Genomic DNA, 15,906 nt, shown 5'->3' with positions numbered 1-15,906 from the left:
AATTGTTATTATGGAGAAGAGAGAGTCACTCAATCACCTTCCATCGGTCCTCCCACATACTTTCACCGCACAAATGAAATGGTTTATTTTTATTTTCATTTTATTCATTCATTTAGGTCGGGAAAAAATACCGAGGTCATGACCTCGGTGTCCTCAATGGTAATTACGGCCTTGGGAGAGAGCGTGAAAGTGCAGCTGGTACCAGTGTATCAATACTGAGGAGTATTGAAACTGTTTCAATTATTCAGAAACAATATGTATCAATAAATCAATATTTTTGACTACACTATTACAGATTAGAAAGAATATAGGAATTAATATCTTTATATCAAACCACCCATTATCTGTATCGCTTATACTTTTCTGTTTATATTAAAAATGGATTAAATTAATGTGTCTAATGTGAAGAGTGTCGCTTATAGTGAAAACCCCACAGAGCATTAAATACTAATGCTACTTAAAAGTGAAAATGAATGACAAATAGATTGGAAAGCATTAGTTTGCATAAAGTTCTGTTAATAATGGGGAATTGTTCCCAGTATTGTACTAAAATAAAATAAAATTAAGCACACAGGCTGCTAAAAAAGTCTTAGAGCAATACAAAGAAACTTACCTATTTTATTCCTAACAGTAAGTACTGAAGTGAGGGCATTCAAAGGTCTTCAACACTTACCTAAATGTGTTTTTGGCTTTAATGATGTGTTAGGTGTTTAAATTAAAAAATTAAGACATTTAAATGAAACATTTAAAGTTGTTGTTTTTTCACAATCAAAATTTTTGAGCACTAGTTTTCTCTTCCAAGGAGGTAATATGTTAAGTTTATTTTATTTTTTTTATGTTTGTCTGTTTGTCAGTAGGATTGTGGAAAAACCACTGGCCGTATTTTTATTTTTAAAAGAGTGTAGCATGGGCCGTGGAAGAATCCATTAGATTTTGGTGTGGATCTAAATCACGGGGTGGATACAGTCACTATTTTTCATCTTTGTTAACATTGCAAGAGAGGGCATTTGGCCTTGGCCGACGTATGAAGAGGTCTGTGCTTTCTGATTGCCCTTCTAGTATCTCTGTATGGCAGTGCTTTATGTGTAGTTCCCGGTTTGTTTTTTCCTGGACATGCATGAGCAGGGATAGGCAACCCATTGCTCTGGAGCTGCATGTGACTGTTAAGCCCCTGTGGCTCTCTATGGTTTTGACAAAAAATTATATATAAATGATTAACAGTTATTTTTTTTAGATATATAATAAATATATATAAATATATAATAATAATATAATATATAATATAAATATAATTTTATTTTCATTTATCATTATTATAGGCCTCAAGTGATTCTTTCATTTTCCTGTTGTAAAAATATATAGCCTATACCCGGTATAAAAAAATATTTTAATATTTTGTAATACAACTACAGCCTGGTGCTTTTTACTATAAATCTTGCAGAACCTCAGTGGCTGTGACTAGTCACAAGTCTTCCTAGTTTTCAAAGTTTAAGTACCAAAAAATCATAAATAGCCCACTGCAGAGTAGCCTTGTGATAATGAATGTTTATACCTATTAGTGATGTTGAAAGGCTAATTTAGACTTAATAGGCTGTGTTACTTTAATTATATTGCTCAAATATGATTTGCGGCTCTGGAAAGACGTTTTAATTATTTTATTTGCCAAATATGGCTCTTGTGTTGGTAAAAGCTGCTGACCCCTGTGCACGAGGATGCACGTGTTGATGCAACACACATTCCTGCCATTGGTTTCTAATATTTGACTGATCTATAGGCAGTGGTAACACACTAAGAGCCAGAGTTGTGAATGAAAACATTGTCAGAAGACTCCATAGGGCACATTTCAATATCTTAAACCCTCTTCAACTAAATTAATTTGTAGATATTGTGAGTCTATAATAAATGGATTTAAAACAGAAATAATACAAATGATACATTTCCTACAGTTATAGCAGGACTCATTAAAGCATGGTGCCTAGCAGTGGTAATCAGTACAAACACAAAAAGAAGTCCACTTCTAGACACAGTCAAGGAAAAAGTCTCAAACTGATGAACAAAAATGAGTGTGCACCAGATCTCTGTGCTGCCGTCTTATCGTCTCCTATTCATTTGAGCTCGATCCAATCCCAGCATCTCCTCCCACATGGGGTGTAGTTCCTCTCTGCCTTTGGGAGGAGGAACAGGGAGGCAGCATTTTCTATAAATATTCCGGTTTTCTCCATGCCGGGCTGGATTGAGCCGGTTGAGCCTCCCATTCAGGGACTTCCCAACCCGGTGGATGAGGTGTAGCTGTGGAGTGGAGGGAGAAGGAATGAGGACTAAGGGCTCTGTCACTGACACTGGAACCAGCACTGGCACAGATGCTGCAGCCTTTTAATCTGCCGCCCAATGCTTCTGAATGAGTCGACCAATTTCATGACTGGATGTAAAAGCACTGAACACAATGCATACCAGAAACCACTGAGGACCTTGTTTGGTTTGTTTTAGCAGCCTGTAAGAGAAAAATCAACCAAGTTAAATTCTGAGGAGAAGCCAAAAACTTCCAAATCACCTCAGATATGATTTTTGTTGAGTTTAATGCCACGTCAGATGACTTGTTGACCAGCAAGTCAAAATTCCCAGCCTTCATTTAAGTATACCATCCAAGGCCGCCTTTGATAAAGATATGACATAATGTCAGGTTTGGTTGTATAGCAGCAAGTTCAAAAGGCCAAAACGTTTAAGGCTTGCCAGACTTGTCACCAGTCCAAAAAAAACTGAGCATAGGTAATCAAGTTGGGTAGCACTGTATTAAACAAACAGGATGATGGGACGCCCTTGTCAAACACAAGATGCATCAAGATCATTGTGTCATTTAGTGAAACGTGTGAAGTTCTACACTGGTGAACTCTGACCTGGGTTTCTGCCAGTCACATGAGATTTAAAGAAGTCAATAAGGTGATCAGCAAATATTTGCAGAGACTAGTTCAAGTGTGACTGATAGCGTTCAAACCAGTTTTTTGACAGTGGAATCACTTGGAAAGGTTCAATATTTGGTTTGGGAATCGGCTCCAGCACTGGCTCCTCGTAGGTGGAAAAGCCCTTAGAGAGTGACGGCAAGAGGAAGACGGACCCAGGGGTGTGGAGGCTGTTTGTATGAACCAGTGGGTGTTGCCTGGGCGTGGAGACGGCAGGAGAAGAGAAGGGGCAGGCCAGGACTCAGTGGCCAGGCTTGGTGCTACGTGGTCGGCCTGGTTTTTCCCCACGTTTCCTTCCCTGCACTGCGTAATGAATGGCTTCCTACTGGTCTGTGGCCGTGGCCCCGGCTTAAAGAGTATACTTACCAAGGCCCAGAATACACAGCCCAGCCAGCCAGCCAGCCAGCCAGCCTGTGTCCTGGCCTCTGAACACTCCCAACCACCAGTCCACCTGCTACAAACTGGCTCAGTCACACACTGTCACAGCAGCCACAATGAAAAGAGTGATTTGATCTTTAATGGGAAACATCCTCTTTTTTTTAGAATTCTTGAACATTTTCTGTCTCCATTACATAATGTACAGTTACTGCTGGCGTTTACATATCCCCTTATTTCCACCACTGGGGCCAGAAGTCAAGTGATGGAAAGGATGGTTGTCTGGGGGGTGGAGGGGTGGCATGTTTATTGTCTGGTTTAAGGGTACTTCCCCATGCCCAGCAGTTGGTGAGATTACTGTGCAGTATTAATGTGGTTGTGTCTCTGACTGTATGACTCAACATCATGATTTCAAACAGGACTTTGTTGTTTCGATTTTGAAGAGACTCTTCAAGAAAAAGCGGTCAAGACTTGCTCAAACTTCCAGTGAAAGTATATTTCAAAAGACCACAGATGACATAAAGGGACAGTTCACCCTAAAATCAAAAATACTTATCTGTAGTGCTATTTATCAGTCTAGATTGTTTTGGAGTGAGTCTTCGAGTGTTGGAAATATCGACCAAAGAGATGTCTGCCATCTCTCAAATATAATGGAACTAGATGGCTTCAGCTTGTGATGCTCAAAATGCCAAAAAAATTAATTTGAAAAACTCAACAGCAATGTCTCTCTATAGAAATCATGACCCAGTTACTCAAGATAATCCACACACCTGTGTGTGTCAGTGTGCCCTGGGTTTCAGGCTTTTGGTTTCACTTTCTGTAGTTCGTTTTTTTGTGGTTGACCACACAGAGCAACTTTTCAGTAAGTGGGGCTGACCCCAGCTCATGAATAAATGTAACAGATGATCGTGCTCACATGTATATCAATTCAAGATTGTGTATTTGTGTGTGTATGCAGGTGCTGTTTCTACTGCGCTCGTACCAAACCGACTCACACAGACCCCTGCCAGCAGGAAATGGCATCACCGAAGGCCTCCGTCAGCGCATGTGGCTCGCCTCACGGTAATCCTAGACACACACACACACACCCACACACAGACGCATGCACAGATAAGCATCCCTCCCACCCTTCCAACTCTCTTGCCAGAAGAATAGCTCCTTGTATCACCGTTCATCCCCTCCCTGGCTGTGTCCGCTTCGTGTCCTGCCCAGGCTTCCATTTCAAAGCGACCGCCTGCTGTCCATCCGCCGACCCCCCCCCTTCCTCCCCTCTCCTCCTTCTACCCCTGGTTCTCTCGCCCAAGATCGCCTCAAGATGGGTCACAGATTACCCCGCTGGCCCCATCCTGCCCAGCTGGGGTCAGGCCTGGGTCTCCAGTCTCCCCTGTGCCGCAGCTCACAGCAGATAACACAGGGTCGCTGGGTTAGCAACACTAGCCCTGCTAGCTCCGCTTGGTTACACTGATGAGCCTTTATTAAGATGACGAGGTGAATTCTTGCTCACCAGAGCGCGCCCGCCGTCTGTCCGTTTGATCACGCAGCCAGCACCACAGCGCCCGGCGCCCAGATCTAAGGACAACACAGGTCAGAGGATCTCTGTTTTTGGAAAAAGAAAACCTCTTCTCTCTTCCAGAACACCACTAATTTGAAACGGCCACCTTCCAAAAAGGACGGAATGCATTGTTCGTCTGCACTGAGTCAGTGTTGGGTTTTGGCCTCACACTGTCTCTGCGTTGTGTCATTTTGGACTTTTTCTGGCTCCAAGAGGGTGTCAGCGCTGTAAAGATGACTGCAGACACTTGTGGAGCTCTCTGCAGTTGACTTTGGCTTTGTGGTGGCACTTTAGGCCCAGTACCAACCTCTTAGAACAACTCCAGTGTTTGGATTGTAATCTAATGATTCAACTCCTTTCTGCCTGTTTTGTAATGTTACCTCACATTCATACACACATGAACACAGTCAGTCCACTTTACAGGACTCATCCCTGCCCAAATATGTTCTCACTTAAGCCACACACTCCCCCAGCCCTCTTCCCATGCTCTATCACGTGTATTGTGTGTGTGTGTGTGTGTGTGTGTGTGTGTGTGTGTGTGTGTGTGTGTGTAGTGTGCAAAGGGTTTGTGTGGCAGCGTGTGTCTTATTAATATCTGAGTGATGAAAATGTGACGTCAAGCTCACACACTGTCTCCCTTGTTTTCACACACACACTTGCAGGCTTTCACAGCCCTGTGGTCATTCCCTCGATTGAACGTACACTGAACTGAACACACACTTGGCGCTGCCCACACATGCTGCTCCACTCACACACAAGCCATTGGCAGCTATAATGCATTTATGTCAACATTCACAAATAATGTAATGATAGTAATCCTACATCGTGACTATAGTGAAACTAAAGAGTCATAAACTTTATAGTAAATCAGTTATTGTATATTTATGGATACGCAGGAAATAATTTGTTCCTTTTTTCAAGCCTTTGCTTGTTTATATGCGTGTAAACTATAAGTGAATCAATCAAATCTGTGCTCACACAGCTGGCGGCATCTCATGTGATGGTCCCACTGTCTTGGCTTTTAGGATTTACCACAAAAAAATACACATCACTGTCCTGTTCAGCATGTTGTCCTGTGAGCTGTTGACCCAGTAACAACAGTAACTTTTTGTTTGGGTAATCTCTGTTCAAATGACTCTCATCTATTGTCCAGTCATGGCCACATGCACTCACTAAATGGAATCATACTGAGCCCATTATTTTATTAGTTGATCAACAACAGTGTTTTATGTCATGTTACTTTTGTATTCATGTAATCTGTCCGAGATGGGCCGACATAGCAATGAATTACAGACGATTAAAATAAGACAGACAACACAAAATATGCCACAAAATCAGAATGAAACAGAAATGTGATTATAAATGTGATTATAAAAATAATGAAATAAGTTGTTTACTGGCAGCTCAGTATATTTTAGTGTTGTCACGGTACCAAAATTGGGACCCACGGTACGATACCAGTGAAAGTATCACAGTTTTGAGTAGTAACCATGATACCACAGCAAAAATGAGGCAGATGTGCCTTTAAATCACTTTTCTATAATACATCAATGATATTTCAGTGGAATAAATTACTTATTGACTTATTCATACTTCAAAAACAGCATCAATAAGTGATTAACATAGGGGGGATCAAAATAAAATAAATAAATAAAATAAAAATCAACCAGCCACCCTCCTCCTCTGATAAGTTAAGAACAGTCCCTTGAGTGTGGTGAGGTTTGTGGGCCGTTACCTGCCACAAAGAGAGAAATGTGAACGGCTCATTTCTCCTCTGACACGTCACATACCTGTGTGTCGCCATGGCTCAGCTGTTCAGGTATTTCTGGGCAGTCATGACACCAATGAAGAGGAAATTACTGGACCTGGAGCCGGGCTTCTCGGCTGCCATTATCTTGCGCCGCGGAGCACTATGGCCGCCGTATTCCTGTCTGTGACCCCCGTTCAACCCACAACCGGCAGGATTCGCCTTTCGTTTCTGCTGCTGGTTGAAATCTGTACTCACACAGTGTGCTCCTGAATGATTTCTTTTGCTCGCACAAAACTATTTTTAGTCGCAAATGCGAAAAGAAATCACTGCTTACAAGTAAAAAGAAATAAATTATAACTTTCACTGCTTAAAGATCCTCAACTGCTCAGCTAATACCTGAAATGTCACTGGAAAACAAACCACTGCAGCAGCATATTGAGTGCCAGGTGGCCAGCGCGCGTGGACATTCACCCTCTTGCGATTGGACTTTGAACTTATCCCACAGTAGTGGTACCGTGAGGTACCGTAGTACTACGGTACTCCAACATTATGGTATCATATGTACCGTGGTGTTTTAGTACCGCGGTCTACCGTTGGTACCACTATACCGTGCAACACTAGTATATTTACAATGTGTTTTATCTGGTTTGCAGTTACTTTACTTTACATTACTATTTTTCGTATTCACATATGTTCAGGTTATTAGATTGTAAACTTTTGGCCCATTAAAGGGTGGCTTCCTTATTATTATTTTTTGTTGTTCTGTAGCTTCACAGTATTGTTCCTTATGGATTCCAATCTGAAAATTCAGATTTTGTATGGTATGTAGGTATTATGTATTTTTTAACATCAAAATTCTTTATTACCAACTGGTTTTAAAAACGTTTTTCCATGTGATTTTACATAGGTTTCTGCACGATGTTGCTGCTACATATAAACTCACATACAGCTAGGGCTGGGCGACATGACCAAAATCTCATATCCCGATATAGGTCATTTCATATCCTGATAACGATACCTATCCCGCACATTTTAATCCAATGAATAAAAAGTTGCCCCCCAACAAAATATGAAACAATAGACATTTTTCTCCCGTCACACGATATATATCGTCACATCGCACTGCCCTACATACAGCTGTGAATCCCACATTAGTTTGGTTTTAAAAACATAACGCAATAACACCAACAAACTAAACAATCAAGTCATCACTACCCCAGCAGCTCCCATGTGCTGTGAGGTCAAATTACTGTTTCTGTCAATGGAGTATGGTGGCTTTGAGGGAGTGACTGTCTGACGGTTGGTTGACCGCTGCCCCTGTTAAGTTTTTTTGTGTTGTGACTTTTTATAACCAGCTATTGTGGCGTCCAAAGCAGTTCTTAGCACCTTGTCCATTGTCATTGCACCCGGTACTCCTGTCTGCTTCTCCAAATTGGGAGTGCTCCAGTTGCATCTCTTGTACATAATATACCAACTGTTGATCTATAAATGTGTTTATACAGACAAATGCAGTATTATATTGAATCTCAATGTGTCATCACCCAGTTAAATAAAGGTTAGATGATAATAACAATAAATGAACATATTCTAAGCTAACACTTCCTCACTCTCCATGCTTACACTGTCAGCAAACAGCATGTTTTAGGGGTGAGGGAAAGGAGGGCATCAGCACTGTAACCCACGTCACCGCTACTTGCTAACGACCTAGTGGGAGTTTGACATTTGAAAAACACAGAAAAGAACACAGAAGACTTTTAAGCCTGCAGTACAGAGTACCTGGCTACACATAAAAACATCTTGCATTTCATACATCTGGGTTAAGGAATTCTCTCTCAAAAAATAGATCTTTTCTGTCAAACTAGGAGACACAAACACAAGACCCACTAAGCAAACAATAGAGAGCTCTGGAAATAGGCGAACAAATGTAGCTTGAGTTGAAATTGTTTTATCTAACGTCTATTTAGAAGGTTAAGAATGAACTACCATGCTCATAAAACTTCTTACTTATCTTATACTCTTATTTATTTAATACTCTTTTAGTCTTCCTACCTGTGTCTTTTTAATCTGAAGAAGTTGTATGTACTTTTATTTCTTACCTGTGGATTTTTTTTTAAACTTCGTCATTTAGAGCAAGGTGAGCTGCCTCTGTGTATGAAATGTGCCATATAAATAAACTCGCCTTGCCTCACCATATTTCACTTTTAAACAGACAGAAAGCGTTGATAGCACAACAGGAGGTCTGATCAGGATGGGGGAGTGACATCAGCTCTTGAGATCACACCCAATCATGTAGATCCTCACGACCAATTGATTCATTGAGTTACAAATATCCAGTGACCTAATTCAGCAGTGTGTGGTGAGACATGAATCTATTTCTGAAGATAATCTCTGTCTAGGATCTTAATGAAAAACAGATAATCAATGACTGGAGGCAGGGTGTTTTCTCTTTAACTTACTAAATGGTTAAGGAACATTTAAGGAGCTTCCCTAATAAAAGGGAGCTTTCATTCTAAAATGTTCTTTCTTCACTGTCCTGTGCCGGATCAAAGGCAAAACTAAATATGGCTGCAAGCGACGTTCCCGGGGTTCTGTGACGTAGACTGTAACATTATTGGTGTCGTCCCTGTCTCACGCTGTTCTTCCGGACTCCAGAAGTCACATTCAAAAACTTAGCAAACTGTCTATATGGGCTGAAATTGTCAGCAGTGTTTCAGCAAAACAAAATCCTTCTGTCATTCTTTTTTGTTATTCTTTTTCTTATGATAGTGTTCATCTTTGATGTCACAATATATAAAATGATGCAGTCATAACGGGACAGGATGTAAAATCCTGTAACGTTACTGTGCCCTGTCAGTCGAAATGGTTCTTTGGTTTCTGACATCATATTTGCCGGTTCTAAGTTCTTCAGCTTGTCAACAAGTGCATGTGTACAGCTGTCCATGAGACTCTTTCAGATAGGGGTGACACGTTGAGGACAGCCTATGTCACAATCTTTGAAACATAACATTGATAGTGATGTACACGCTGCTGTCGGATTGTCAATGTTTTTCTGAGAGCCTTGAACCAGATTACCGCAGTTTCTGTCAGGACAGTATAACAGTTTGCAACCTGCAGGCACAATTTGTTTTTACGACAGTGGGGTACCACTCTGAAACTGTAACGGAGCCACAGCGCAAAAATACCAATTCTTGCATAATGTTGCTTTAAAGATAACTAGCAGGTTTTTATCATGATCTGAAAGATGCTCATGAATTTATGACCAAATCTGTGGCAGGTCACGCTCTTCTTTGGTAGCGCTGTCACCTCCTAACAGCTTCATTAAAAATATACTTAGATGATGTTTGGACAGACTCAGACAGTCATTGATTTATAGCCAAATTTTGGGCCAGCCCATTGCATTTGTTGGAACTGGTGGTGCCCCCTATTAAGCAGCTCCAGTAATAATCGGACAAACAATTTTTGATTTATAGTCTGATTTGTGTTTTGCCACACCTTTTTTTTGTTAGTTTTATCATTTGTAGCTCCCCCAAGTGGTTGAGTTGAATGAAACTTTGAGGGTATGTTTCAGCTACTTATGTGGACATATCCTGCAAGTTTCGTGATGACCGGCCCAACGGTTGTGAAGTTAGGGATATTTATGTGCTGAGCCACGCCCTATTAAAGTTCATTGGTCAATATCTTGAAAATGCAATGAGATATCAACAAGCTTTTGAAAACTTTTGACAAGCTTGGTCCAGTTTGATGATCTGATTTTGATTGTAAAAATTTGGTACAAAATGGACTTAACAGTTTCGGAGGAGATGTCAAACATGCTGTTTTCAAAAAATTCAAAATGGCAGAAAATCTAGTCACATGTACTTCAGTGGTTCTTGAGGCAAATTTGTAGAGTGAGTATAAGATGGATGTTTGTACCAAGTTTAGTGACAGCATTGCCTTTTGAAGTTGAGCTTTAGTCACAGAGTCCTGATCAGGCTGATAGGGGTCATATTTGTTAAACAGCATTTGGTCACAATTACCAGTCATTGGTAAAAATTTCATGCATCTACAATGTACCATCTCACAGGAAAAATAAACCAGCATTTGTTCATTTGTTGGATGAAATAGTTTAAGGAAACATTTTTGTTTCCTTCTCTCTTTTCAGACAAAATGGCTGTGTGGTGACCAGAGGAGCCTTTCTGGATGTGCTGGTGTGTCTGTGTGGGCCCAAGATCAGTCTTCTGGATGGTGAGTAGTTACTGTGGGGTCGCTGTGTTAGACTCAAGTTTTAATGAGAAATACATGAAGCAGAATACAAACACAACTTTTATTTCACTGTCTGGTAAATCGAGGAGAATCTCTGCGACCACATGGTGACATAAGTTTGTGTCACATGGTTACCAGATAGTCTTGCATAACTACACTGTACTTATACAACAACATTAAACAGTTGTTAATGGTTTCCCCATCGGAAAGGGCATCTGACAGCAAGGTAAATCGCCAAAAAATTATAAAATACTATCCCTTTACTAATTACATACTTTACTTTTACTTTTCTAAATCAATGAGTTTTTCTGTATGTTAAATTCTCATATTGAGAGGAAAATATCTGAATGTTGGTCTTGAACAGGTTAAAAAACATGTTTATGTCACTTGTGTTTTAAGTCTTGTTTGTGATGTCGATGATCTTTTGCTGATGTCAGCCAGTTGCTGGGGAATTTATCAGCTCAGTAAACAGCAACTGTGTTCCCTCCATTTGCTGTGAATTGGACTTTGAATACTTCTAAGTCTGAGCAGACAACCCCGCAACGTTTGCTGGCGAGGCTGTCCGCTGCTCTCCATTTAGACTGATTGTTGACAGAAGTCAGTTTCATCCCCCGGTGTGTGTCTCTGCGTGTGTGTGTCTGTGTACGTGGTGTGGTTGTGTGCACATGTGCGCAGACTGGCGGGGGTCTCCGCACTGCAGGAATGTGAAACCAAAGGCGAGCGATCTCTGACAGATGGTGGGATTGTGCCTATGACCCAGTTTGTGTCAGCGCGCTGTACTCAGAGGGGGAAAAAAAGAGAGAGGAGGGGGGAGGCACTTATGTTTTCGGTTGGCCATGTGCTGAACACATGTTGGTCTTGACAGTGGAAATACCGAGGATTTCTCAAAACAAGCCTGCAGATTGAGCACCCGGCCTGGCCCGACTTGGCTCTGCTCCTTACATAACTAAATAAGCACCCTCTAGCTCACACACCTCTAATGCCTCTCTATTATTATCATTAGTCTGTCTTTGGCTTCATTTCTCACCCTCACTGGTAGTGTTTGAGTCCTGCGTTGGTCTGTCTCTCCATTTTTTCCTTCCTTCTACTCCTCCTTTCCGATCCCTCACCCTTTTCCTCTTGTGTAATTGCACTTTTCAAACAAATCAGATGTTGAGTTAAAAAGCCACAGGTTGGGCAAGTTCATATGAAAGCAGCAGGCTCTTAAGAGTGCCTGGCACCAGGGGTAAAGGAGGTGAACAATCGGCTTTTTCAATATTACTTCTCTTTTTTTCCTTTTTAACTGGCAACCGGCATTAAGTAGGAACTTTGCATTTACCAGCCAATTCCTCTCGGCTCTGAACACAGGTCTTTGTGTGTGTGTGTGTGTGTGTGTGTGTGTGTGCGCCCACATTTCTTTGCCCCTACCCTTTGATCCATGCAGACTCATAAAAAAAAGCCCCCACCGTCCATTGCTTCATCTCCACCTCCACCAGTCTTCTGTTTCTCTGCTTTTCAGCCATGCCAGTAAAAAGAGCTGAATAGTTTGCTATGAGGGAGGTCGAGGAAAGTAGGAAAAAGAAAAAACACACACATAAATGTTTAAAGTATTACTGAATGTGATGGAATCTCATGTGTCTCTATTAGTGTGGTTTCAGATGCTGATGGTAAAATATGATGTTAAATGACTCATTATTCCTCTGCACTCAATCTGGAATAAGTATTCATTAATACCCTGGAAAATCTTTGTCGTAACAAGTGTGTCTGTGCTGAAGACTTTAAATCAGAAATTTCATATTGTAAGTTTGCTAGATGGAAATTTTTATCCAGTGAAGTCACTTGAATCAGCGTTGTTGGGGATTAAGAGACTACAGGTTTACAAATGAGGCTAGCAGCTTGAGGCTACATTAGCCACTTTTAGCATAACACACCCGAATCTGTGACTGAACTGTCAGTAGTCAGTGCAATGCTAGTCTGGCTCTCACAGGAAGTAGACTGTGGATTTAAGTCATTGTCCACCTATTTCAGGTGGTAACACGCTCCCTGCATGTTACCATTTCCCAGAGGTGGGAATAAGTCACACGTGCAAATCACATGCAAATTTCACGTCTCAAGCAAGTGCCAAGTTACTGTGGTGAGGTTCAAGCAAGTCATGTTGAGTCATTGCTGTAAGTCAAGCAAGTCATAATTGACTTATGACTTGCTTGACTTACAGCAATCACATGTGTCATACAAATTTCCAATGATTCAGTAGGCTAGTAGGTTAGCAAAAAAGACACTTCTTAGACATCTCTGCCAGAAGGTTGCCAGTTTTGCCCACATTACACTAGAAATCACCCAAGCATGTTTCAAAAACAAAACGTAACTTTTCAATATCTAGAAAAATCCAAACATTTCATAAAAAGTCCTTTCGAGTCATCTATCTGAAGTCTGAGTTGAGTCTCAAGTCATGAATACAAAGTCAAAGTTGAGTCATTTATCAGTTTGTCGAGCAGCGCTCAAGTTCTCAAGTTTGTGACCTAAATCTGACTCGAGTAAAGTCATGTGACTCGAGACCCTGCACTGTGCATGAAAAACCTTCGAGCTAGCAATGTACTGTTGTCATATGCTGAGATTTAGCTATCTTAGTGGCAACACTAGCCTCTCCACCAAAGCAAGTTCCCTCCCAACACTTGCTGCATCCTTGGTTTAGCATTCCCCAACACAATGTGATTTGTCCAGTGCATTTTTTCCCCTTAGTGTGGAATTATTATGGTTTCAGCCAGAACTTTCTCCAGCACCGGCACATTGCAAGATAGATCTGACTATGCAAGACTAGTGCAAGGCTTAATCACTGTGGAACAATGTTTTTACTGATGGGTCCCCACTTTGTTTGTAGTCGTGCACAAGGACACTTATGCATGTGCACAAGGCAACATAATACCCATTTCTGCTGATGGTATTACACTTTACCACTAATTGACAGTTGGCAAGTTAGCAAAGGTGGATGTTAACAAAGCAAAAAACCTAATGTTTTATGAGGAAAATGCATCCACGCCTCACGGATACCCCCAGTGTTTTAGTGAGAAACACTAGAATTGAATCTAAATTAGTTTGTGTATTTATGTGTGTATGTATTAGCGTTTTTATTTGTATTTATTTGTTTTATTTGTTTTATATGCACTCACTTGCACTTGAGATAGGCCAGTGCAATACCTGTAGTTCCCTTGTTTGTAACCTTACATACAAGGCAAATGGTTGCACTACTCTTGCAACAGTAGTCTGCAACTGTAACACACTCCGCGCACTATGTTGGCAACTGGTCTGTGTTGATTGTATGTATGTATGTGAATACTGCAGCTGCACTATACTGCCCAAGATGAATTTCCCCTGCAGGACAATAACGTTTATCTTATCTTATCTTATCTTATCTTATCTTATCTTATCTTATCTTATCTTAGTTTTTTTTACAGGGAAGCTCCACGAAGCACCTATAAGCTAGATCTGAATTAAGAAAAAATATATATAAAAGAAACATGAAACACTGTTAATTTCTAACAGTTTAGCTGTGTTAAACAGGAGAAATGATAACAGCGTCACATAAGGCTCTCAGCATGCATGCATGACATGTGAGGGTTGTATTAAGATAGACTTGAAAATATCCAAACCCGTCCTTTAATCTGTAGTATACAAAAATCATGTTACCATAATTAGGCTTCTGGCAACTTTTAGCAGATGAGATTGATGTTCATCTTTGGCAGCTTGGTAAACCATGCAGTTCCATATTTGGATACTCGTACATATTTAACTTTGTGCTTTCTTTTTGGGAATTTTGCATCAACCGCTGCAGTTTGATGTAAAGAGAAGAGCTTCTTCCTCCTTTTTCTATGAAATACTACAGGATACTGCAGCCCACACATTACGCTACATGGGTCCCAACATGGTGGCAGGGACCCCCAATGGAGTTTCAACATACATCTGAGGGGACAGGAAGAAAAAAACATTTCTGCTCTAAAAATAATTTGTATTTCCTAACTTTTGTAAATAAATTCTGAATAATGATACTAATGATGATCATTATCTGAACAATGATATGACTGAAATGAAACTAAGAGGGAACATCAAAAAGGTTGCAGGCCAGTGAACTAGAGGAGTTGGTGAATGAAATTCATGCCTTTAAAACCTAGCAGATGAAACTACTGAGTATATAGAATGTAATATAAAGAGCTATTGACATAGTATTAATATTCTAACACAGGAGAAAGCAGAGCTTTAGTCTGGAGTTATCTGCTAAAACATTTTTCATTTGCACTTCATTTTCCCTCCTGTAGATGCACTGCCTTTGTCATGTTTTTTTGGCGGACAATCCGCAGTATTATTTAACAGTAATGTGGCCAGTGAAGTAGTAAAACTGTAAAACTTCCCCATGAATTTAGGAATCTGCCAGCTCCTGTGGCAAGCAGACAGAGTCATCATTTCTTAGCTTGCTGTTATTTATATTATATTTAGGACAAAGAGCAACCCACAAACACACATGTACATGTATATATATATGTAGGGACATATATGAAGGGACAGCGCTTTTAGGGTAATTAGAGGGAGGGACCTCACCAAATTGTAAATCTCAGTCAGCATGAGAAGGAGGTCAGCTCTCTCACACTCTCAGACATACAGACATATACACACACACACAAAGTGTCTGGGGTTTGTTTTTCACAGTTTGGGTAATGAAGGTGGACGCTGATGTGAAATCCAGCTGTGTGCTTGCGTGTGAGAGCGCGTGCAAGTGTCTCGCCAAAGTTCTAGCTTGACACAGCAAAGTGTCTGCCAGTATTTAGTGGGCTATGGACGGTGCTAATGGAGAGCACTTGAGTTTACTAGCACCCTCACAGCACACACACAGATGCACACCCAAGTATGAATCCAGCACAGTTTAGTTTTTGTGGTGTATCAGTACAAGTGAACTTTAAATTTACTCAGTACAGCACACATCACTTATTACATTACTTCACACACATGACTTGCATATAATTTTATCATCTATGCTGAAGTGTGCTCCAGTTTAGATTAGA

At 40.7% G+C, this 15,906-nt stretch overlaps 1 protein-coding gene across 1 annotated transcript in view; it reads left to right on the top strand.

Annotated features, from left to right (window-relative positions):
• The window catches only part of thada (THADA armadillo repeat containing), a 121,786-nt gene that overhangs the window by 72,889 nt on the left and 32,991 nt on the right, over window positions 1–15,906 (top strand). Inside the window, exons 30-31 of the mRNA XM_050071470.1 lie at window positions 4,291–4,394; window positions 10,776–10,858. Coding sequence (XP_049927427.1) covers window positions 4,291–4,394; window positions 10,776–10,858 — 187 coding nt within the window. The remainder of the gene's footprint in view (window positions 1–4,290; window positions 4,395–10,775; window positions 10,859–15,906) is intronic.

Source organism: Epinephelus moara, chromosome 19, assembly GCF_006386435.1.
Source record: "Epinephelus moara isolate mb chromosome 19, YSFRI_EMoa_1.0, whole genome shotgun sequence".
Classification (NCBI taxonomy): domain Eukaryota; kingdom Metazoa; phylum Chordata; class Actinopteri; order Perciformes; family Serranidae; genus Epinephelus; species Epinephelus moara.
This window is presented reverse-complemented; position numbering and strand designations above follow the sequence as displayed.